Here is a 26,577-nt window from a genome sequence, read left to right as displayed (position 1 = left end):
CACCCCAGGGACTATGTCAGAACACCCTTGACAGTTGCGACCCCCAGGTGAAGAATCCCTGCCTTACAGCAAAAAAAAAAGCTTTTGGCTAGAACAGTACAGTATCCAGACCCAGAACTACCCTATGTCCCTGAGGTTTGGGTTTCAGTTTCTGAAGACCTTATTTATTTGCATATAAAGTCTCAACTACACTTTGTATCAGACCAGAAGTTTCCTGAGGACACTCCGAAGTAGTTCAGCAGCTTACAGGAGCTTTGATTGTAGGGCACGATTATAATTCCGGATGAAAGCCATGGATCTGTTGAATTGCCATTTCGCTAATTTAATTAAAGCATGCAGTACAGCTCTTATCACTTTCCCCCAAGAGTCATTTTGATTATCCAACTGTTCTCCAGTACAGGGCGCTGCCTGTGCTGCTTGTTGAAGGAAAGTTGAAACATTGGCTTTACGACTGCTCCTAAATCTAATGTCCCGCTCTCCTGTCCTGTCCTGCTGAAAGTTTAATGCTGCAGGTATTTTTACACCTGTAGAATGTCAGCTTGATCAGTCTTATTATCGCATCTGAGACCCTGACTCTGGTGATTGGCTGGAGGGCACTGCCATTTCTGCCACAATGAGCAGCTGAGAAGGATATGAGAAAATGATGGGCTTTGAGGAGAGGATATATTTAACAGTTTCTGACTAATGTTTGAGTAAGTTATATTTAGATCTGTCTGGGTTTGTATTAGCCCATTTGTAATAAGTATGGGCTTTGGGAATTGTACAAAAGTCTGTGTTTTAAAGTGTGCATATTCACACTGTGATTATAACCTTATACTGTTTCCTGAAGAATAATATCTAGCTTTAGTGAAAATGAACAAGACCCAGTAGAAAACCCTATATGACTTTTATGAATCAACTAACAATTTCTAGGACCTAAATCTTACCTACTCTATGTAATATTTAGTTTATTTTACTGAATCTAAAACTTTTTTGAACTGTCACTGTTAAAACTTTACTTTTGTGGATTACTGAACAAACCTTGAAGAAGTCAGTGAGGTAAAAATATCTAGATTATTTTTTGCTGTTTGTAGTTGAATTCAAACCTACACCGTTTCAGCTTTCTTAAGTTAGAAAAGGCTTAAGGTGGACATATGATATATTATACTTATTATATCTTTTTACACTTTTTGTGTAAAATCACTTTAGCTAGACTAGACCAGGGGTGTCCAAACTACGGCCCGCGGGCCATTTGCGGCCTGTTTCCTTTTTTGGAGCGGCCCGCGAGGTATTTAAGAAACAGAATGAAAGTTGGCCCGCTGTTAAGCAGGTTTTTATAATGTGAGATTCAAAGTTTCAACGCTAGGTGTCAGAAACGGGCCAAAGAGTCGAAAAGCGGAGAGAGTGCGCATTTCTAGTGCAGGAAAATGGGCCAAAGAGCCTAAAAGCGGAGAGGGTGCGCATTTCTAGCGCAGACAAACGGGGCAAAGAGTCTAAAAGCGGAGAGGGTGCTCATTTCTAGCGCAGAAAAACGGGCCAAAGAGTCTAAAAGCGGAGAGAGTGCGCAGTTTTAATGCAGAAAAAGGACAAATGAGTCTAAAAGTTGCCGTAATTAAGGAGTTTAATATTAAGAGACATCATAAAATTAAACATCAATTTGAAAAATCTTAGTTTACACAACACTGTCAAAGATGGATAAAGATAGTAAGTTAAGTAAAATGGTGTGTAAATGAAATAATCAGGAAAAAGTATTATTTAAAGTGGTATATTTCATTATTTGTTTTATTACAGAGTCTGTGGCCCGTGACTTCAAATATATTTCTCCTTCTGGCCCCCAACAAAAAAAGTTTGGACACCCCTGCACTAGACAGTTTCAGTCCCTTTAAGTGCTATGTCACATTTATGCAAATGAGCTGTTGCTGGCCATGCCCCCCATGTTTATGCTGAGCATTTACCACATATAAGTGTTAGCTTATATTTAATGGCAACTGTGTTGGAAGCACAAAAAGTATTTGAAAGTACTTACAGCTCCCTCATCTGCTGACTTGCCACTTACTACAGAAGGTACAGATCCCTCTGTCAGACAAAGTCTCCTGGCTAAAACTGCTGTGTACTGTATGAGGTTCTCAAGCAGAAGTTTTAAATGGATTGTGGATGGGGCTCTGGTGGGGTTTGACGGCTGAGGGGTGGTGCCAGGGTGGTTCCATGCAGTGTTTGCTTATTGTCACTGCACAATAAAAGAGCCATTTAAACGCCTCTAAGAATCTTACGATTCCTGACACCAAATTCTTTCGACTGATTTACAATAAAACTGATGGATGGAAGAGGAAATACAAAAGTACACTGTAAAAAAACTAAATTTAAAATTGTTCTGCTTAATGTGATTTGTAAGTAAGCTAAATGAGAAATATTGATTTGCACCCTAAAATATAGCAAACTAATCATCCCAACTTACTTTATTAAGTTTCTTGTTAAAAGTTGGTCCAAATAAATAATCTGTGTTGGCAAAATTTACATATTGTAGTTAACCCTAGTCGAGGCCATGCCAACTACTCTGCACATGCTCAGTTTGACCCTTTATTTGATCGGGGTCTATGGAGCAATGTTAATCACACAAGTTGCATATTGGGCATGTCCTTCTACCTCTCACTCACCATCAGTGTGTAAGCATTCTCCACAAGCTGCCTTCTCTTGGAATTTGTATATTTGTTATATAATAGTAACTGCCTGGCCTCAGTGTTGAAGCTTGTAAGAGCAGGTTACTATATTCTGTGTTGCCAAGTCAGTCTGGTTACATTTGCATTAATTGCAATAGTTTTACATAACTGAAACTGAGGTGGATATGTGATAGTCATAAATTCCAATTACCCAGTTGTTATGTTAAATTAAAAAAAGTATAGCATTGCACCCACTAAATGATTTTGATTCATATAAAACATTTTACTGGTGGTCAGCAAAACTTGCAATACACATTTTGTAGAATTTAAATCAAATTAATTAATAAATCAATTACATTTTTAAGTTGGTGAGATTTAATATTTAAAGTTTCAATACATATTATCTGGGCTAAATATTTCTGGTTGGCACAACTGCATGTTTTTTTTTTTTTTTTCAAAACTTAAAAGACTTAGCTGGTCTCAAAACTTAAACTTTGCGCAAAAGTATTAATCTCAAAAAGTTGAGTCGACTTGTTTACTGTCATTTACCCAGAACACTCAGTATCCCACAGCATATTGCTCTATTAAAAGTTTGGCGTATAACAAACTGGTCATGCAATTTCCCAGAGTGCTTATTAACCGGAACTCAAGAGTCCATCAACCGAGGGAAGATTATGGTGAAGTCTGAGAAACAGGAAAACAGCTGAGTGTATTTCTCAGAAGTAAAAGGGCAGTATTCCCAAATGTTCCAGCACTGATTGCACATCCCTGATGCTCTCTGTGTGTTGGTGTAATCTGTCACTGAGGTGCAAAACCCAAAGCACATTTACCATCTGAGCCCTTCTCACACACATCAACACAAGAGCCCTCCATCTGGCCTTCTACTGTTCCCCTCTTTACCTTTTGTGCCTTTAGCTTTTGTGTTTTCCTTTTCCTCCTTTTTCTTCCTCGCTTAATTTCCTCTGCATGGCCTTTCAACTATACGCCCATCACGCTCTTTTCTTCCAGGCCGTAATTACAGTGGCCCTGTCCGTGGTGCTGAAATCAACTGATTTTTATCTCTTCGCTGTTGTTCATGCTTTGACCGCAGCCTTTTTCACATTTTCCCTCCGTACTTGTTTTCTGTTATATTGTAGTTTCTGCTCAAATGTGTGTGTTTTCATATCCTTTGGAGAAATTACAGCATCATTTTCTGTTCTTTTCCCTCTGACCTAATAGCTCCTCTCACAAAAGTAATCACCACTTTTTACCACTTTTACTCCGTCCACCTATCAGACGCTCCAAAACTCCATGAGGCCCTGCAGTGATTAAACTCTGAACCAATAAAAGGGCACGCTCGTAATGGCTCACTTTGGCATAATAGTGGCAGGAAATGTGTTTTTCTAGTGTTTTCCCTCCCTACTCTCTCAGTGGGTAATGATTACGACCTCAACGGCTCCTGTAATGAGATGGACAATGCTGGGGCTGAACAAATGCTTTAAACAAATAGGGGGGAATAAAACATTTTTTTTTCTTTTCTTACTTACATTTACATTACATACACATGTCCTACACAAGACATTAATCAGATGCTTTAATCCAAAGTGAATATTTAAAAAAATATCCTTAGCTAACATAATTAGTAACATAATTACTTGTTTATAAAGAGGGTTTCTAAAGTATTTTTTCTTATTACATTTCTTTTCTTAGACCTTTGTGTAAAAAGTCATTCATACCTAATGTCTCCTGGAGTCCTTCATTTGCATAATAATGGGTGTATGTCCCCTTAAACACTTACCTACAATCATGGTGTAGAAGACTTGCCCACCAGGGCTACCTTCCTGGGGTTTTCATTTATATTTTCTATATGTATATAATGATTAACTGCTTGGACACAATGTTGTAGGCCATGAGAACAAGTAGCCACTTGCTTTATTTGCCTAGTTTCATTTTCTCATGTCTTTAAAGAAATGTAGATAGATAGATAGATAGATAGATAGATAGATAGATAGATAGATAGATAGATAGATAGATACTTTATTGATCCCGAAGGAAATTTAGCAGCCAGTAGCAGTTACACAACACAGTCGAAACAAACAGTACACAGTAGAAACAAACAATAAGTATTATAAAATAAAATAAAAGAGCACAATGAGGAATATAAGACTCTAAACTATAAAATTATAAACTGAGACTTAAAAATATATACATAAATATATAAATACAAAAAAACTATACAAAGTGTGAAAGTAATCAGTCATAGATAGTGCAAAAGTACAGGATGTACAGTAAAGTGACAAAGTGTCCAGGAGTGAAAAGGTACAGAGTGTACAGTAAAGTGCCAAGTGTCCAGGGATGCAAATGAACAGTATATACAGTAAAAAGGCAAAAGAGTCCCAGGGTGTAGATGTGTAGGGTGCTTTCCAGTACAGATAAAAAAAGGCTGATTAAGAAAGCACATATTGAGACTCGTTCCTCATCTGTCCTCTCTCTTCCGGCTCCACTGGGAGGAGTTGAAGAGTCTGATGGCTCTCGGAACGAACGATCTTCTCAGTCTGTCCGTAGAGCAGCTCTGTGACAAGAGCCTGCCACTGAAACTGCTCCTCTGATCCATGATGATGAAATGCAGTGGGTGACCATCATCATCCATGATGGAGAGTAGTTTTTGCAGTGTCCTCCTCTCTGCCACCGTTACCACAGAGTCTAGCTCCACACCAACCACGGACCCCGCCCGCCTGACCAGCTTGTCCAGACGCATCTCGTCCCTCTTCTTCATGTGACACTTTCTTTGCTGTTTCTCCTCCTTCTTCCTCTCCAAGATGGTCCCTCCAGTTCCCTTAGGGGTAGGCTTTGTGCCTGCCTTCTATGTACAGCAGGGTGTGCTTGGGTCCAGAGGGGACAAAACCTGGGCAGATGATATGGTCGACACTAAAGATACTTAATTTATCATTATTTTCCATGTTTAATCATTAGATCGTATCAAAACGTTCATCATTCTTCTTTCTGGAGTCCTAGTTCTTGGCTAGTGCCATTGTAATCAAGCCAGATAATCAATGTTATCCACCTCACTTGTCAGTGATTTATCGTAGTGGTGTACTGGTGTAACAAAAGGGACTGACCTCTCTGAGCCAATACTTTTGCAGGTCACTGTATATCAACATCTGAACAAAACATCCAACTGATGTTCTTGCTGAACATTTCGTTCTAAAACAATGGGCATCAATCCAGCCGTTGAACCCACTTGTTTCTGTTATAACACCCTCCACGCATTTGAGAAGGCTTTACCTTCCCAGAAACAGTCTTTTCGGAACATTGCTGCAGAGATTCGCTTCCATTCAGCCACAAGGAGATTAGTCATATCGCCCAAGTCACAGTAAGATTAGTAATTCCTTTAAGAAGCAGGATGGGGTTGAGGTCAGGCCCTGTGGAATTGGCAAATCCCTTTTTCCTAGACCTCGCTTTGTACATGGGGGCATTGTCATACTGCTAGAGGAAAGAGTCTTCACTAAGCAGTCGCTTGCAAAATTGGAAATGCACAGTTCTCCAGAATGTCAGGCATTAAAGGTCAATTCCACCAATTTTGCAATTATAATTGAATGGTTATGATACATGTGAACAGAATTTGAGAGTGTTCTGATGTGAAATCCCTTATTCGAGAGAACCTTATAGAGCTAGAATTTTTTTGCCATTGGTGGTAAATGTGTTACACCTTTCACATGCTACATGTTTCTTCTTAGTCCTATCTGTTCCTGTCTTTGGTTCTTGATTGTGTTCTCTTTTCTGCTTGTGTTCCTAGCCCTGTAGTACAAGGTTTTGTTTTTCAGCCTTTTCATTAGTGTTCCCACCTGTTTCATTTGTAACCCAGCCCCCTCATTATCTTCCTAAGGTGTTCCTTTTCTGTGTCTGTGTATACATACCCCTTGTTTTGCTTTGTTCTCTGTCATACTTTTTGATCCACAGTTATTTTTTTATTTGTTCAATATGTGTTATTGGGTTGTTATCCGTATTTTGTTTGGTTTGACTTCTGATTTGTTAGTCCATGCTCTTCTAGCTGGTCCACAAACTGGACAGTCTGGGGCTGAGCACTTCACTGTGCAACTGGCTATTAGACTTCCTGACTGGAAGACCACAGGCAGTGCAGGTTGGCAGCAACACATCCAGCATCACCACACTGAACACAGGGGCTCCCCAAGGATGTGTGCTGAGCCCCCTTCTGTTCACTCTGCTGACCCATGACTGCACACCAGCACACACCTCCAACCTCTTTGTCAAGTTTGCAGATGACACGACGACATGACATGACGGAACTGCTGTGGAGAGGGTGAGCAGCACCAAGTTCCTGGGTGTGCATGTCACAGAGCACCTCTCCTGGAGCACCAACTCAGCGTCACTGGCCAGGAAGGCAAATCAGCGTCTCTACTTTCTCCGCAAGCTGAGAAAAGCTGGAGCCCCCATCCCCATCATGACCACCTTCTACAGAAGGGCCATCGAGAGCATCCTGACCAGCTGTTTCACCGTGTGGTACGGGGCCTGCACAGCATCCTGCCGCAGGACCCTCCAGCGCATCGTGAGAGCAGCTGAGAATATCGTTGGCACCTCTCTCCCCTCCCTTCAGGATTTGTACAACTCCCGCCTTACACGAAAAGCCCTCCGCCTGCCAGGAGATCCCTCCCATCCACTACACAGCTTCTTCAGCCTGCTGCCATCAGGTAGGAGACTGAGGAGTCTCGGGGCAAGGACCAGCAGACTGCGAGACAGCCCCATCCATCAGGCTGTGAGGATGCTAAACTCTCTTCCTGCTCTACCCCCCATCCCAATCCTGCCCCCAGCACACACTCACTCAGCATCCTGACCCCCCCCCCCACCCCCCACCAATACAGTACTGAAACTCTGCACTACAATACACAAAGTACTGGTCCCTTCCAAAAGGACTTGCACTATACACCCAATACCTGCACTACTGATATACTTGCACTGTCAATACGCACTTTAATTCCCCAAAAACTGTGAACTTTAAGTACTTTACGCACTCATTTACTTTACCAGCCTTAAGCTATATACCATATTTGCACTACCGTTATACGGGTTCTATTTATACTGTCATTCCATCTCAATCACCATCAATATTGCACTATTGTCTTTCGTCATACTTATGTTTATTGTGTCTTGTTGTTTTGTACATTTAGTGTCTCCCACTCTTTTAGATTATATATCTTATTTCTTTTTACTTCTATTTATATATCTATTTCTCCCCCACCACTACTGCACCTTGTTTCTGTCTCATGTATATTTCCGTCTATTTGTGTCCCTGCTGTATTGTACACACAGTGTCTCCCATTCTTTTTTTTACTATATCTATTATCTGTACTTGCTGTAAAATTGGGAAGGAGAGTAACGTAATTTCAATTCTCTGTATGTCCTGTACATATGCAGTATTGACAATAAAACTACTTGACTTGACTTGACTCTTGGCACATGCTGGTTCACTTATCATTTTAGATAGTCATGAGATAGCTGCTTGTAAATTGTTTGTGTAGTTGTTTTAATCAAGCAAGGTCTGAGAGTAGGTTCCAGATAAATTGTAAATTCTATTTCCAAAGTTGTGTGGTCATTTAACATTCCTTTATCCACAGTGTCACATGTGTACCGGGAATACACCACAGAAGGCATTACAACCCACAGTGAACTGCAATGCAATAGGTGGAAAGGATTGTGACTGACACCAGGTGGTCAGTGTGAAATATCCAATGAATAGGCAGATTTCACAATACTTTATCTTTCTGTTTAAACCAAGCATGAAAAAGGCTAACACTTTTGCCCCACATGTAAGCAGGATGAGCATTGTGATGATTCAGTAGTTTCATCACTATGCTTACATTCTCATGTCTCCCAGTCACTGTTGGTTGCACATTATTGTTGATTGTATCAATTCTCTTTGTGCCACTCCGAATTACATTTTTTTTTTACAGTGGTTGGTTTTATTCAATTGCACTAGCCTACTGTGCAGCTCTTCAGTATTCTCAGCAATCCCACCCATGAGGCTCCAGACACAGTTATTGAGCTGATGTTGCTTTAAGCAGCAGCTTGGAATTTGCTGCGGAGGTTCTCCCAAGAAGCTAATATCATATCTCATGAATTTTGCCATGTCCAGTTGAAGCTACCAAGTGCTTCAATTACATACAGGTAATAGATTGATATGATTTCTGACAGTTTTTGTCTGCTCACATGGACAGTCCTAGCCAGACACTGCCAGTCACAATCATTACCACCTGACACTGTTCTAGTGTCTACTGTTAGTGGTACTTCTATATTTCCAGTACACACCTGCAACTGTTACATCAGGCCTTACTCTAACTCATATAATTCACATTGTGTGTACAGCATCTAAAAAAAAAAGAATAAATAAAAAATAACACCTCCCACCTATTGGGCAGAAGGCTGTGATTGGACAAAAGCCTATGCCTGGGCAGAAGCCTGTGAATGGGCCTCCTACTTGTCACAAGTCTGAGAATGGGCAGATGCCTGTGAATGAGCAGAAGCTGCCTAGTGGGCAGATGCCTGTGAATGAGCAGAAGCTGCCTAGTGGGCAGAAGCCTGTGAATGGGCAGAAGCCTCCTACTGGGCAAAAGCCTTATACAAGGCAAAAGCATGTAAATGGGCAGAAGCCTATGCCATGGGCAAAAGTCTCTTAATGGGCAAAAGCCTATAAATGGGCAGAAACTTTCTGGTGGGCAGAAGCCTCTTGGTAGGCAGAATCCTGTGAATGGGCAGAAGCCTGTTAATGGCAGAGGACTTCTGCTTGGCAAAAGCCTGTGAATGGGCACAAGCCTCCTACTGGGCACAAGCCTGAGAATGGGTGGAAGGCTATGCCTGAAAAGAAGCATCATAAGGGCAAAAGCCTGTAAAAAGGGCAGAAGCCTCCTGATGGGCAGAAGCCTGTGAATGGACAGAAGTCATCTCCTGGGCAGAAGCCTGCTAATGGACAGAAGTCTGTGTCTGGACATAAGGCTGAGAATAGACAGAAGCCTATGCCTGTGTAGAAACCTCATGCAGGCAAAGCCTGTAAATGGACAAAAGCTTGCTGATGGGCAGAAGCCTGTGAATGGGTAGAAATCATCTCCTGGACAGAAGCCTCCTTATGGACAGAAGCCTGTGTCTGGACACAAGGCTAAGAATGGACAGAAGCCTATGCCTAAGCAGAATCCTGTGAATGGGCAGAAGCTTATGTCTGAGCAGAAGTCTTCTACTGAGCAGAAGCCTGTGAGGAAGAAGCCTCCTGCTGTGCAGAATTCCCAAGCTGGGCAGAAGCATACAATAGAGATGTGTGAATTTAAGCAACATTTTAAAAGTGTGAAGAGCATGGTTCTTTATGGAACCAATTCTTAAATAAGTCCTCAAATCTGAACTTTGAATTCTTTTTGCAGTCCTGAAATTTCTTATCCTTAGCAGAGATGACACACAAAGTCCAGATTACAAGTATGGCATCTCTCAAAGAACCAGAAAAGTTAATGAGATTTGTGTGCAACATATGCAAATGCAGAAAACTGTAAATCCGCTTCTGCCACATGTTCATGCTTTTATGATTTGCTACAAGTAAATGACGGGTTTGTGATTCTAAAAGGGCTTTCCACATGAAAAAATAACCCTCAAATGGAGGATATGTTTTGCTTGACTGAATTAAAGAGAAAATAAGAAGGCAAGCAATGGTTCTATCTTTGTGAAAAATATCAGAAGAGAGAGTTAGGAAGGTTACTGTGGAAACTGAGCCTGGTCATCATCCTATCGTTTACGGTTTATGCATCATTAAAGTTTCTCTAATGACTTGGTCAGTTATTCATTCAGACTCCCCACGCACACATTTGTGTGTTGTGTTGGTAGCATGCTTGGCTGAATGATCTGCTGTGTGTTTTGAGTCAGTAACAGTATCTCAGAGTTGGTCCCAGTGGTGTTATGTACTGGAAATCAAACCACCAACAGAAACCATTAAACATCAGCTACTAATGTTTTCACTTCTGGCCACACTGCTCTGGAATCTTCTCTGGGTAAGACACATCATTTTAGAATGTTATTCATATTAACATAAATTCCCCTCTTTCCCTGTTGTAGATTTTTTCATATTGTTTTAAAATGGACAGAAGCCTGTGAATGGGCAGAGGTGTCCTGCTGGACAGAAGTCTGTCTGGGCAGATGCTTCCTACTAGGCAGAAGCCTGTGGATAGGCAGAAACCTGTGACCAGACAGAAGCTTGTGAATGAGGAAAAGTCTGGGCACAAGCCTGTAGATGGGCAAAAGCCTCCTGCTGGACATAAGCCTCCTGCTGGGCAGAAGCCTGTGAATAGGCAGAAGCCTGTGAATGGGCAGAAGTCTCCTGCAGGGCAGAAGCCTCCTGCTGTGCAAAAGCCTATAAATGGACAAAAGCCTCCTGCTGAGCAGAAGCATGTGAATAGGCAGAAGCCCCTGCTGGGCAGAAGCCTGTAAAAGGATAAAAGCCTCCTGCTGGGCAAAAGCCTGTGAATAGGCAGAAGCCCCTGCTGGGCAAAAGCCTGTAAAAGGACAAAAGCCTCCTGCTGGGCAAAAGCCTGTGAATGGGCAGAAGCTTCCTGCTGGGCAAAAGCCTATAAATGGACAAAAGCCTCCTGCTGGGCAGAAGCCTGTGAATGGGCAGAAGCCTCCTGCTGGGCATATGCCATTGAATGGGCAGAAGCCTCTGAATGGCAAGAAGCCTGTGAATGGGCAGAAGCCTGTGAACACGCAGAAGCCCCTAAATGGGCAGAATCCTGTGAATGGGCAGAAGCCTGCTGCTTGGGCAGAAGCCTGCTGCTTGGGCAGAAGCCTGCAAATGGACAAAAGCCTCTTGCTGGGCAAAAGCCTGTGAATGGGCAGAAGCCTCCTGCTGGGCAGAAGCCTGTGAATGGGCAAAAGCCTGTTAATGGGCAGAAGCCTGTGAATGGGCAAAATCCTGTGAATGGGCAGAAGCCTGTGAATGGGCAAAATCCTGTGAATGGGCAGAAGCCTCCTGCTGGGCAGAAGCCTATGAAGGGGCAGAAGCCTCTGAACAGGCAAAAGCATGTGAATTGGCAGAAGCCTGTGAATGGGCAAAAGCCTCCTGCTGGGCAGAAGCCTGTGAATGGGCAGAAGCCTCCTGCTGGGCAGAAGCCTGTGAATGGACAAAAGCCTCCTGCTGGGCAGAAGCCTGTGAATGGGCAGAAGCCTGTGAATGGGCAAAATCCTGTGAATGGGCAGAAGCCTCCTGCTGGGCAGAAGCCTCCTGCTGTGCAAAAGCCTCCTGCTAGGCAGAAGCCTCCTGCTGGGCAAAAGCCTCCTGCTGGGCAGAAGCCTGTGAATGGGCAGAATCCTCCTGTTGGGCAGAAGCCTGTGAATGGGCAGAAGCATCCTCCTGGGCAGAAGCATCTGAATGGGCAGAAGCCTCCTGCTGGGCAGAATCCTCTGATTGGGTAGAAGCCTCCTGCTGGGCATATGCCATTGAATGGGTAGAAGCCTCTGATTGGGCAGAAGCCTCCTGCTGGGCATATGCCATTGAATGGGCAGAAGCCTCTGAATGGCAAGAAGCCTGTGAATGGGCAGAAGCCTGTGAACACGCAGAAGCCCCTAAATGGGCAGAATCCTGTGAATGGGCAGAAGCCTGCTGCTTGGGCAGAAGCCTGCTGCTTGGGCAGAAGCCTGCAAATGGACAAAAGCCTCTTGCTGGGCAAAAGCCTGTGAATGGGCAGAAGCCTCCTGCTGGGCAGAAGCCTGTGAATGGGCAAAAGCCTGTTAATGGGCAGAAGCCTGTGAATGGGCAAAATCCTGTGAATGGGCAGAAGCCTGTGAATGGGCAAAATCCTGTGAATGGGCAGAAGCCTCCTGCTGGGCAGAAGCCTCCTGCTGGGCAGGGCAGAAGCCTCCTGCTGGGCAGAAACCTCCTGCTGGGCAAAAGCCTCCTGCTAGGCAGAAGACTCCTGTTAGGAAGAAGCCTCCTGCTGGGCAAAAGCCTCCTGGTGGGCAGAAGCCTGTGAATGGGCAGAATCCTCCTGTTGGGCAGAAGCCTGTGAATGGGCAGAAGCATCCTCCTGGGCAGAAGCGTCTGAATGGGCAGAAGCATCCTGCTGGGCAGAAGCATCCTGCTGGGCAGAATTCTCTGATTGGGTAGAAGCCTCCTGCTGGGCATATGCCATTGAATGGGCAGAAGCCTCTGATTGGGCAGAAGCCTCCTGCTTGGGCAGAAGCCTCCTGCTTGGGCAGAAGCCTATGAATGGGCAAAAGCCTCCTGCTGGGCAGAAGCCTGTGAATGGGCAGAAGTCTTCTGCTGGGCAGAAACCTTTAAATAGGCAGAAGCCTGGGAAAGGGCAGAAGCATCCTGCTAGGCAGAAGCCTCCTGTTGGGAAGAAGCCTCTTGCTGTGCTAAAGCCTCCTGCTAGGCAGAACCCTCCTGTTGGGAAGGAGCCTCCTGCTGGGCAGAAGCCTGTGAATGGGCAGAAGCATCCTCCTGGGCAGAAGCCTCTGAATGGGCAGAAGCCTCTTGCTGGGCAGAATCCTCTGAATGGGCAGAAGCCTCCAGCTGGGCATATGCCATTAAATGGGCAAAAGCCTCTGAATGGCAAGAAGCCTGTGAATGGGCAGAAGCCTGTGAATGGGCAGAAGCCTGTGAATGTGCAGAAGCCCCTAAATAGGCAGAATCCTGTGAATGGGCAGAAGTCTGTAAATGAGCAGAAGCCTCCTGCTGGGCGGAAGCCTGTGAATGGACAAGAGCCTCCTGTTGGGCAGAAACCTGTGATTGGGCAGAAGCCTGTCAATGGGTAGAAGCCTCCTGCTGGGCAGAAGCCTGTAAATTGGCAGAAGCCTCCTGCTGGGAAGAAGCCTGTGTCTGGACAGAAGCCTGTGAATGGGCAGAAGCCTCCTGCTGGCCAGAACCCTGTGAATAGACAGAAGCTTTCTGCTGTATTCACACAATTCTCTATTGTTATTTATTATGTGGCTGTATAATCTGTGTTCTAGAACATTTTTTCCACATTCACACTCATCTAGAATATTCTGTACTAGAATATTTCAAAACTTTTCAAGTTCTGGTTTATTTGGTTTCTTAATGTATTTTTTTTAAGGCTTCCAGTTTTTAGAACATTGATTTTTAGTGTTTGTTGAGTCTGAAACTGCAGCCTGAAGAATACAGCCTGTGAATTGCCTTGTTTCAGCAGTACAGCAGGTAAAAAACTGCAGTATCTGATTATATCAAGTACATTTCCATCAGATATTTTGTATTTTGCGGTCTAGAGCCCACAATAATGGTTTCATTACATTGTTTTATTCATGCAACATCGGGTCCGTCTTGATATTGCATGAATAAAACATTGCTCATGTTGCATGAATAAACAATGAAAGGAAATGATTATTTTGAACACAATCCCACTTTTGTGATCCCCTGAAAAATGTAATTCATCTACAGGTAATGCACCTGCACATCAGAAGTGAAGAAATATAGTTATAGCCTGGAATAACCAATTCAACAGTTTCATAGATTCTTTTAAAAGACAAACACATTATCTGTCCATTATTACAAAACACTAAACATTGTATGTAACAGTATATGATTGTGGTATGTTTAAATTGTTTTTTATAACCTTTTGTTTACCTTCTTTCACATGTACCTTTTTTGAAGGTACTGCTTATCTATTTATGTTCTATCAAAGTTGTTGCATATATATATATATATATATATTTACTAGTACTGGTAATGTAAGTATTTCAAGTAGTTTATTCTAAAATCTACTTTAAAGTACTGAAAGTAAAAGTACAGTACTGAGTTATGTAGTTATTATAGAAATCAGTGGAAGGTTAACAGTGCAAAAGGCAGAACAGGAGCACAGAGATCTTCTTATAAGATCAGCTTGATTGCTTGATTCACTCAATAATAAGGAACTTCATCAAATCTGGTGACAGTGTAGAGCATCTACCGCTCTGGCTTTAGTGATAATGTGGGTTTGGTATGATTTATGACATTATTATAATTGTAACTGGTAACGATGCAGCACATAAAAAATGTATTGAAGGAAATTATTAAACTCATCTAAAATATGTAGTGAAGTAAAAGTGGAAGTAGGAGAAAAATAATGCAGATACAGCATTTTACTACTTAAGTACAGTAGTAAAGTAGTTCTACCTCTTTACAACACTTTTCTGGTGGTTGATTGATAATAAACACAATAGCATTCAGCTCTGGAAAGAAAGTAAAGTAAAAGAGATCATTTAAAAATTATGAGTTTCTTTGATTTTACCTAATTGAAACCTGTGGAATGTAATCAAGAGGAAGATGGATGACTATAAGCCATCAAACCAAGCTGAACTGCTTGAATTTTTGCACCAGGAGTAAAGGCATAAAGTTATCCAAAAGCAGTGTGTAAGACTGGTGGAGAGGAACATGCCAAGATGCATGAAAACTGTGATTAAAAACCAGGGTTATTCCACCAAATATTGATTTCTAAACTTTTCAAATTTTATGAATATGAACTTGTTTTCTTTGCATTATTTGAGGTCTAAAAAGCTCTACATCTGCATTTGTGTTAATTTGATTATTTTTCATTTTCTGCAAATAAATGCTTTAAATAACAATATTTTTATTTGGAATTTGGGAGAAATGTTGTCTGTAGTTTCTAGAATAAAACAACAATGTTTATTTTACTAAAACATATACCTATAAATAGCAAAATCAGAGAAACGTATTCAGAAACTGAAGTGGTCCCTTCATTTTTTTCCAGAGCTGTATGATCCGATGCAAAAAAGCAGAAGAAAACACACCAAAGCACAACAGCAGCCTCTTAAATAGAATTTATTCATTTGAAAACTATGGGATGAGGGAGGGGTGCTACACAGAGATGGTGAAAGTGAATGCATGCACACATGGAGACATGTGTGTGTACTGTGTGTGTGTGTGTGTGTGTGTGTGTGTGTGTGAACAGAGTCAGAAGTAACCAGCTAAAGTATCATTAGTCCCAGCTAGAGACTCTGTGAAATGGCCGCAAACTCTTAGGGGTGAAACAATACACAACATTCACAGTTCTTTATATGGTTGTGTGTGTTTGTGGAATAGGACAATATTCAAGGTGGTGGAAAGCTGCATTTTAATTTAAACAAACTCTAAGAATGTTCTAAACTCTGCTGGACAGATAAAGGAAACAAAGAACTGAGGAATTGTATGAATTGAGGAATTTTAAACAGCTAACTGCACAAGTGCTTAAATGGTAAATAAGTGGTAAATGGAATATATATATATATATATATATATATATATATATATATATATATATATATATATATATATCACTGTAGGTCAAACTGACTCGAAAAAAGTGAACAGAAAACTGTCTTTACTTCTCTTTACTTCATCAATGCAATGCTTGTGGGCTGCATCCAGTGTGAAATGGCAAGCAGCATTGCAAAGCAGTTCAGGTTTGCTGACCGCGCAGCAGCAGCCTGTCTGCCGTAAAATTGCCTTGGCTTTTCCACAAATGTCTTGGTCTGAAAATTAAAAGAATACTGTAAAGCATCACATCCGATGCACCAATATCGCATCTCATGCAACTCATTTAGGTGTTCATTTGAACATTTGAACTTCTGGAGGATGCAGGAAAGAGTTTCTACTAATGGGTTTTTCATGAATGGCTTTTTCATATTTGTACAGGTACTGCTGCACAGTAGAACAGTTCACAAGTTTGACTGGTGGTTTATCGGTTGCTCTTTTTTCAATTTTAAATGGATCTCCACCATTCCTGTTTAGTGCCATTTTCTCTTACATTACGACTTCAATTCTTCAATTCAGGGCATCAATTCTTTTTGTATCAATACTATTTCTTTGCATGTTTTTTTGTATTCGCTGTTAAAGATAACAATACTGATAGCTGATACTGATATAATAAAGCAGTTTGGAGAATTACGTAATAGTGTAGTTATTAATGAAAAGTAGTGCAGTACAACATTTCATTTGTTAACATTTTGTGTTTTTTTCTGAAAGTCACATATAATTTTTTTTTTTTTTTCAAACAAGCTTACTTGAAAGAAATAAAGAAACTATGATCAGAATAACAATAGAGATTCCTTCTACTCTATGGATGCCTGTTAATTTCCCCTGCGTCATCATGTGATGTCAGGTCCACATCAGCCAATCGGATAAGACGTTCAGGGAAAGTTTCATTTGGGATACTTTTTTTACCAGTGTTTTTCACTGCCTCTGGATATGTCACGTTGGATGAATACCAATATCAATACCAGTTTCAGTATTAATGCATCCCTAATTTTTTATCACAGTGTGTGCTAGGCAGCTGCTTAGAGTAACCCAGGTTTGCTGACTGTTGGGTTTTATTAAACTTTTATTTAAGTTGTATCATATAGTCATATTCCTATTCATTTGGGACAGGCTTATTTTGCATGATGCACATTATCTTTTTTTGCTCTCAAATTGCACAAAAATAAAAAAATACAAAATAGCACACTCACGACTGTCTTAATATGCTTTGTCTTTAACTTTAAAGGAGAAATCCGATGACATGATAACAAGTACGAAGTTTTGTAAAATAGCCCACCCCTGTTTACCTCCAGCATTTTGAAACACAGCGCTTTTAGCTGATGCTCCCAACAGGACAACAGTGCTAGAAAAAAGAACATAGCATTTCCCATGCAAAGAAATTACTATTTTTGCACCATTAACAAGCTCAAACTAGTGATTTCTTTGCATGGGTAACACTATGCTCCTATCACTAGCATTGTAAGCTTGTTGGGAGCATCAGCTAAAAGTTAATTTCAGTATATCAGAATATCCAACCAATTTAATCCATGTTTAGTCCATGTTGATTATTCACATATTTTTTCTCCCCACATTTCTCCCAATATAGCTAGGCTAACTGTACCACCATTCAGCTTCTACTCATCTGTATATACCCATTTACAAATGATGCCACAACTTAAGGAGGGTGAAGATTAGCACCGCCTCTTTTCAAACTGCTGCTGATGCAACATTGCCAAGTAGCCAGCATCCTCAGAGGAAAGCGCAAGGGTCTTGTGCTGATCGACATCACCATAGAGGGGAAAGAGCGCCATCTACCCAGCCAGAGAGAGCAAGGCCAATTGTGCTGTATTAAGGCTCCCTTCAGCTGACGGCAAGCTACATGACTGGGATTTGAACAAGCGATCTCCCGAGCATAGTGGCAGCACTTTAGAAAGAAATATGGAGAATTTAAGAACTGAGCCAAATACTGCTGTACCCATTGTCTATTAAAATTGTGCATGTGCACAATGCCACTGTGTATTATATTCCACTGTATATGTTTTATGTTCTATGAATAATTTAGCTAACAAACAGTCATTGTGCATTATTTTGTGTAGAATTGTGTAGATTTGCACTTTTTTCACCTAGAGTAGAGACTCTCCATATCTGTTTACGCCTGAGCTTAGCTTTCTGATCCAAATTCTAGTCATCAATAGCGAACAGCTGCCTGCACTAGACAGTGTGATGAAAAATGAGCTTCTCAGAGTGGGATATACTTGTAGGATTTTCATAAATGTGTTTAAATCCCATGCCAAAACACCAGGCTGTGACTGGTCATTTTGGCCAACATGGTTCTGTTCCTGACAGGAGCAGGTGCCTCTTGCCCACACTGAGTGCTGATGATTGTTGCTAGCTGTGTCTTTAGGGACAGACCCTGAGACTGATGCAGAATGTGGACAAGCATTGTCCTGTTGGAAAAGGACCTTCCAGGACCTTATTTACCTAACATTGGGCTGTCACATACAGTAAGTGCCTATAATAAAGACCAAAGGCACATTCCTGTATGCTATTACAGCAGGACAATGCTCGTCCAGACGCTGCTGCTACCTCAAGAATATGACCCCATGCCTTCTGGACAACCATATTTCCTTTCAAATAGTACTGCAATTCAACACTTCCTTCTGGGTGCAAATGTTTTTTCTGTTTTTTTTGGATGATGATGACGACGATGATGATGAGTGAAATTAAACAACACCATTTTAATTCACAGTGTATATCCAGTGAATATTATTGTGTATTGTCACACCCCTAAGAATCAAGCAACCCAATGACTAAATAAGCCTCTCCCATCATGCATTTATCAGTCAGTCAGTCATTCTCATTCGCCGATTGTGCCATCAGGATGCTATTCAAAGTCTATCCTCTGACTTTCCATTCCATATATTCGCTAATTCTAGGTGTAGAAATTGTTCTTTGGATGCTGATTCAGGATTCAGATCAGCCTGTCCCACCAAGTCCGAACCGCGTCTGCTGCTGCAAAAAAAAAAAAACGACAAAAAAAAATCTGATCTCAGTTCAGCAGCAAAGAACAACTTCCACCAACTGTCCAGCCGACCTCAACGATCAGCATTCATCCTCCTCAGCTTGGCGGGTAGGTTGTCCTCAGGTCTCCCTCCCGATGCGGAGGGCATGGGTGAGTGTAGGGGGGCCTGAGGGTGTGTAGGGATGGGTGCTGGAGTAGGAGGCAAGCTCCTCTGGTGGAGGTCTCCAGTGGACATGGTCATGGGTTCGAAGCCCACTTTTAGGGCCTTGAGGTGAAATCGGCTCTCGCCGTCCCCTTGGCCTGGGCTGGAGCCCATCCTCTGCAGCTTCAGGGGCAGATCTCCAGTGCTGCACGCTTTCTCTGAAGGCTGCGAGCTCAGGCGCAAGACCTTCCTCTGAAGATCCTCCTTACCGGACGAGCTCATGCGCTGCAGCTTGCTGGGAAGCCTGCAGGAGGCGCTGCCGCTACCCTGGCCGGCAGCTCGCTCCTCACCCAGCTCCAGGCAGTTGACGGAGAAGACCCGGTCGCGGTGGGGTGTGGTCATGGGGGACGGGAGCGAGCTCTTCTCCTCGTTCTCTTTGACGCTGTAGGGTGGCGTGGGCACTTCAAAGGTGCTGTGGAACTGCGAGTAGTCCACTCGGAAAAAGCCCTCCTCCAGAGACATGACTGGCAAGAAGCGGTGACCCCATAAGACCTCATCTTCAGTGTAGGAGGTGCGTGCCTGGCATGTCATACCTAAAAGGAGAGGGAGATAAAAAAGACGAAGAGAGAAAGAGATTCATGTAAAACAGATACGCATGGAACGCTTGCTTTTTCTGAAAACAGTTCTAAACATATTCAGAACCAGTCTTTAAAATACCATTTAGAATACATTTAGGACACATTGTTTTTTTTAAATTCCTGTAATTACAGTGTGCAAAATGTTTGTCCTGATTGGGAATATTGGTACTTTGTTAATTTCCTTTTTTTCAATTAAGAAAAAAATTTGAAATAGAAAATTTTAAATAGAAATTCAATTTTGAAAATTGAAATATGCTATATGAACTGATGGAATGAACGCTTTTTGTAAAGTTATCCTACCAACATTCTGTCCCACACACCAGCTGAATCTGGGCTATTGGTCAAAAAAATTGCTTAGCAACACCTTAGCAACTACCATTGATACCATAGCAACATGAAAGCAACCATCCACGAATCAGCACTGCATTCACACTCAGAGTTTTTGCAGGAATTGTACTAGTTTAATCTGTTCTTCTTACTGGTTAGCATGTTTCTTTGTCCTATTCTCCAATTCCCCATAATATAAAATTCTCAAGATTACTAAAATTCGTTTTTATGGTACCTGTGGTTCTCACAAAACTCCAATGGACACTTTGATTTATCAGTCTACTCATGCTTTAGTAGAATTCAGTAACACAAAGATAAATAACTGACCAGCACAGTGATTTATTAGTCTACTCATGCTTTAGTAGAGCTCAGTAACCCTAGAGCCCTATCCGGACATGATTAGTTTCTCAAGTAGGTCCTGAGATAATTTTCTCTTTTATGGGGGGTCCTCAGTGATTTTATTCCCATCTGGAATGACCATGTATGTGTTTTTCTCAGACTTTCTCTGAGAAAATTACAGGCTGAATTACCTACTGTTTTTTGCTGAACTTTAGTTTTTTTAGTCCAAACTAGATGCACATGAGTTTCGTCACCTGCGTTTAATAAAATAGCTATTTGTCCACTGCCACGCAATGTAATTACTCTTTGGGCGCACGTTTTCGCTAAGATCCACATAAACACAACAGCGCATGGAAATAAAGGAGCTACTGAATGCGATGTCATGTGACCAAAAAGCCAAAAAAAATCACTGGTGCTTCTGGTTTTTTTTTTATGCCAGTCTGGATGCAAGAGTTTTATCACTGAGTAGAAGTGTGAAATGTTTTTCTACTCATGCTTTAGTAGAGTTCAGTAACATTGAGATAATAAATAACTGACCAGCACAATTAATTATCCGTTTACTCATGCTTTAGTAGAGTTCAGTAACACTGAGATAAATAACTGATTAGTACAGTGATTTATAAGTCTACTCATGCTTTAGTAGAGTTCAGTAACATTGAGATAAATATTTGATTATTAGCACAGTGATTTATCAGTCTACTCATGCTTTAGTAGAGTTCAGTAACACTGAGATAATATATAACTGATCAGTACAGTGATTTATCAGTCTACTCGTGCTTCAGTAGAGCTCAAATAACTGATGAGAACAGTGCTTTTTGGCTTGCTTTTTGTAGTATTTACCCTAGGCCTTTTATAAAGACACCAAGAAAATGAATTATGCATGTAAAAAAATTGAATACAAGACAAATGTATAAAGAAATGCACTGTTTAAGAGCAGCCTCTCTCTTGGCAGATGTATAAAAATGCTATACACTGCCAAAATGATGAATTTTCTCTCTCTATTACAGTCGTCTGCTTCCTCCATCAGCCTGTCATCGAGGGCTAATTTACAATCTCTCGGTATAGTGTGCATGTTGCGGTTACGCCTGGCTCTTTAGGCAGTAGCTCAGATAGGCTTTCAGCATTCAGTGACCCATAAAAGCAGGCAGCCCGTCGTTACTCAGCTCTGCCAGCTTTCTTATGGACTGTGTTGAGCGCGACCAGTGAAGGAGCGAGGCACAAAATCCAATTCCCCTGATTTCAGGCTTCCTTTCCATACAATTTAAAACAGTCAATAAACCGATCAGTCAGGACTTGTTTGTCCCTGTACAGCAAAAGCGGGTCTTTCAAACTACACAAAAGAAATGTTCACCCGTCTGTGTAAAAAAATGTCAATGAGCAAAGATGACAGCACTCAGACACAGGGTGAAATCGTCTTTGAGATACCTTATACATAAACAGTCACAAGCAGCTATTAAAAAAACACTATAGATACATTAAGACATGTACCATTAGTCTCAGCATTAATCAATATGGCCTTAAATGCACATAATCTGTGACAGAACAGATTTTAATTAGGAAAAATCATGATAAGAAGGAGTTAGATTTGAAAAAAGTCATAAAAACCTCATGCATATATCATTGCAATAAATTATATTACAGTGGCTTATAAAAATATTCATAACCCTTTAACATTTTCACATTTGGTCACCTCACATACACAAACTTAAATGTATTTAATTGAGATTTTAATTGAGAAACCAACATAAAGTAGCACATAATCGTGAAGTGCAACAAAAATGATACTTGGTTTTTAAAACTTCAATCAAATAAAAATCTGAAAAAAGTGTAATGTGCACTTTGAAGCCCTTAAATAAAATCTAGTACCTTCAGGAGTCACTTAATTAGTTAGTAAAGTCCCTCTGTGTTTAATTTAGACTGTTCTGTGAAGGCCTCAGTGGTTTGTTAGAAGAACACTAGTGAACAAACAGCATCAAGAAGACCAAGCAACTCACAGACAGAGAGGTCAGAGGTTATAAAAGGCATAAAAACATATCCCAAGCTTTTTGAGCATCCCAAAGAGCACTGCTCAATCCATCATCCAAAAATGCAAAAAGTATTCAACAACTTCAAACCTTCCAAGACAAGGCCGTCCACCCAAACTAACAGATCGAGCATGGGGAGCACTGGTCAGAGAAGCAGCCAAGAGGCACATGGTCACTCTGCAGAAATCCACAGCTAAGGTGGGAGACTCTGTCCACAGGACAACTAAAAGCCGGGCTCTTCACAAACCTGGCCATTATGGAAGAGTGTCAAGAAGAAAACTATTGTTGAAAGAAAGGTAAAAGAAGTGGCGGCAAACATGTGTAAGAAGGTACTGTGGTCAGATAAGATCAAAGTTAAAAACGTTTTGGAGTAAATACGAAGCGCTATATGTGTTGGAAAAGTAACAATGTTCATCACCCTGAACACGCCATACCCCAAAAGACTTGCAGCTGTAATGGGGGGGTGAATACTTTTAAACATTCAGATATTTATTTGATTAAAACCATGTTTCATGTTCCTTCCTTTTCAGAATTATGTGCTATTTTTTTATTTGTCTATCAATTAAAATCTCAATTACATACATTTAAGTTTGTGGTTGTAAGTGGACAAAATGTAAAAAAGTTCATGAGGTATGAATACTTTTGCAAGCCACTGTATTGTCATAGCTTACATTAATATATTTTATTGCAATTCATTGCAGTTCATCTGCAACAAACCATTATCTGTGGTTTCAAATGAACTGCATTATCTCTTCATTTGCGGGACAATATATTGTCAAATCTAAAATATTTATTGTGACAGGTTAATAATTCAAGCTACACTTTTGATTAATAGCTTTGCCACTTTCACTTCCTTAAAAACTAGCTTCTGCCTACACCTTGGAAATTACAGATTCAGTTTGATTCGAAGATCCAATTACAGGTATAATTAGAAAATGTGTTTGTGTGTGCCTGTTATAAATGGTTCCGTTTAGTGTTTTAATTATATAGGTGCGCAAACCCCCCGCTCTCTAGATCAATATCACATTACAGATCAAAATGAAGGTGTCGGAGAAGGCCCAATTAGAAAGAGTAGGAGAGCTGATCAAAGGAGGAATTATTTTGAGCAACATGAAATGTTTCTGGTGCTTGGTTGTCTGCAATGTTTGTGCAATTAGAAAATCTGGCAGAATTGCTACTCGTATTAATATTCATACATTCATAACTTTAGGGTGTTTTAAAACATAAAAATCAGCACCAAACTGAAGTTTGTGTGTTTGTTATATTGTATATATCTGTCTGAGAGAGAGCAATTAAATTCTGCCTCCCTTCCAGAACTCCATTCCTTCAAGTGCACTTGCATCAGGCATCAGGTCTCTCTTGCATTCATTTTGTTTATGTTTATACATACAGAGGTTGGACAATGAAACTGAAACTCCTGTCATTTTAGTGTGGGAGGTTTCATGGCTAAATTGGAGCAGCCTAGTGGCCGATCTTCATTAATTGCACATTGCACCAGTAAGAGCAGAGCGTAAAGGTTCAGTTAGTAGGGTAAGAGCACAGTTTTGCTTAAAATATTGCAATGCACACAACATTATGTGTGACATACTAGAGTTCAAAAGAGGACAAATTGTTGGTGCACGTCTTGCTGGATAATCTGTGACCAAGACAGCAAGTCTTTGTGATGTTTCAAGAGCCACGGTATCCAGGGTAAATTCAGCATACCACCAAGAATGACGAACCACATCCAACAGGATTAACTGTGGACGCTGTAAGAGGAAGCTGTCTGAAAGGGATGTTCGGGTGCTAACCCGGATTGTGTTAAAAAAAATAAAAACACGGCTGCCTAAATCACGGCAGAATTCAATGTGCACCTCAACTCTCCTGTTTCCACCAGAACTGTCTGTTGGGACAATAAAATATTGTGGTCCAAAACCAGGTGTTTCAGTTTCATATTCCAACCCCTGTAAGTGTTGATCTACAGTTACAGTAGATACAGTATTCATGACAAAAATTTGTTGCACCTATACTGCTGTGTATTGAAGTGACAGTAAGCATGCGATGGCAACTGATGCTCTTAGATACATTAAGAGAACAAGAAATTCAAGTAATTAACTCTTGACAAGTTCAGCACAGCTGTTAACTGAAAGCCATTCCTGTCGACACTTTTGTTTTGTTTTACTAAATAATTCCATATGTTTTTCTTCATAGTTTGAATGACTCTAGTATTAATCTCAGGTAAAAGCATGTCCAAACTTTTGACTGGTACTATATGTGTTTACATTGCTAAAGAAAATGCATCACCAGACTATTTAACAAAAAATATAAAGGGGGGATGCTGGGACCAAACATCCTAAAATGATTAATTTGCTTGACAAAATTTTGTTAAAGTTAACACATTAATCACATACATTAATGTTGACAGCACTAGTGTAATTACTGGCCTCAGTAAGGACTTTAAAATGATTTCTACTCATGCAGAAAGCTATTTTATTGTTTTTATTGCTTTAGAATGGAGTAAAAAAAGCATAATGTCTTGTAAAATCATCTTCAGTTCATTAACCTGTTAAGACTGAATGACTCCAAGCAATTTGGGCCTTAAAGAAGTTCTTGAATGGCTTCTGTATAATTTAAAGGAACACTGCAGCCGTCCGTGTGTCTCTTAATAGCCGAGGGCAATGTGGCTGCTTGACCTAAGATTGTGTACAATGATTAGCTTGACATTTCCATCCGGGTCCAGAGCCCGTGACGATCAATAAGCGCTTATGAGTGCAAAGCGGCGCTCGGCTCCGGCTCGGCAATCCCAGAGCGGGGAGAATACAGACAATACAGAGAGAGAGAGAGAGAGAGAGAGAGAGAGAGAGCGAGAGAGAGACAAAGACAGAGAGAGGGAGAGAGAGAGAGAGAAACAGAGAGAGAGAGCAAGAGATGATAAATCACAGTATGAATATGTAGACATTGATTTATAATTAACCCTGCTCAGCTATTAGCATTACTGGATAAGGGCCATTAAGGTCGTCAGAGCTAATTTACTCTTAATCACTGTTTGTGTGAATGAATAAAAACTACTGAATAAATGAAAAACATGAGCTCCACATCAGGCCTGGCCAAATTAACACTTTTCAAACTTTGTAAAACTTAAAAAAAAAGAAGATTCTACTATAGGATTCTTTAAAAATGTTTTTCATTATAATTATGTCTAAGACTTCGTTCACATTACAAGACACTAGGGGTGGGCGATATGGCCCTAAAATAATATCACGATATTTCATGGTATTTTTGCGATAACGATACTCTTGGCGATATGACAAAACACTGATTTTTTTTTAAGAATACACTACAGCACAATACTAATAATGCACACCATTTATCTCCATATATCCAGTGCTGCAGTAAAACAGTTAATGATACTGGACAGATATAATCTGGCTCTAGTAGATATTTAATGGGAAATGGGTAACACTTTACTTGGATGGTCCATTTTATGGCCTTGTTGATGCTTAACTGACACTGAATTGAATGTCCATTAAATTTAACTTAACCCTACGTTGAATGTAAAAGATTCAAAATAGAACCTAACTGTACACCTAACCCTAACCTTAACCCTTAATCAACCATAAAATCGAACCCTACACCTAACCCTTACCTTAACCTTAACCTAAACTTAAAAATCTAACCCTAAACCCAATCCTAAAATATTAAGATAAGCGTTTTGGTTAGAGTTGGGTGTAGGGTTATATTCAATAGAGAATCATTTACTTTCACCTTTTAGTTCATTTGCATTTAATAGACATTTAGCTGAATGCTTTTGCTAAAAACAGCAAAAAAGTCGTACCCTGATGTGATAATTAGGGGCGGGTGAAATGGCACGATATTTCAGGGTTTAATATCGTCATGATATTTTAAAATGTTGGCTATATTATCACGTACGATATGATATGGCACACCCCTATAAGACACATTGCTTAAATTCAATACATTTTTAGATCAGATCGCATTTGGCTCTCTTGACGGTTCATATTCACAACGTAAAGTGAACAAATCTGTCTCTGAAACGCCTCACATGCGCACATTGATACGTGTATGAATGTTTCCTTCTTCACCAATGACAAAAAAAGTCATATTTGAGAGTCTTTGCTATCGTAACAACGGGAAAAGTATGCCTTGTGCAGCTCGAAATTCTCAAAGCGCATGTACTAATTCTCTTCACTCTCTTAA

The 26,577-nt window shown here is 40.8% G+C and overlaps 1 protein-coding gene across 1 annotated transcript in view; it reads right to left on the bottom strand.

The window, feature by feature from the left end:
- Positions 1-17,462: 17,462 nt before the first annotated feature.
- kcnj19a (potassium inwardly rectifying channel subfamily J member 19a) overlaps positions 17,463-26,577 on the bottom strand; it is a 62,470-nt gene continuing 53,355 nt past the window's right edge. Inside the window, exon 3 of the mRNA XM_022672885.2 lies at positions 17,463-19,645. Within this exon, the coding sequence (XP_022528606.2) occupies positions 18,984-19,645 (662 nt within the window). The 3' untranslated portion in view covers positions 17,463-18,983. The remainder of the gene's footprint in view (positions 19,646-26,577) is intronic.

The sequence above is a fragment of the Astyanax mexicanus genome, chromosome 19, assembly GCF_023375975.1.
Source record: "Astyanax mexicanus isolate ESR-SI-001 chromosome 19, AstMex3_surface, whole genome shotgun sequence".
NCBI classification, from domain to species: Eukaryota; Metazoa; Chordata; class Actinopteri; order Characiformes; family Acestrorhamphidae; genus Astyanax; species Astyanax mexicanus.
This window is presented reverse-complemented; position numbering and strand designations above follow the sequence as displayed.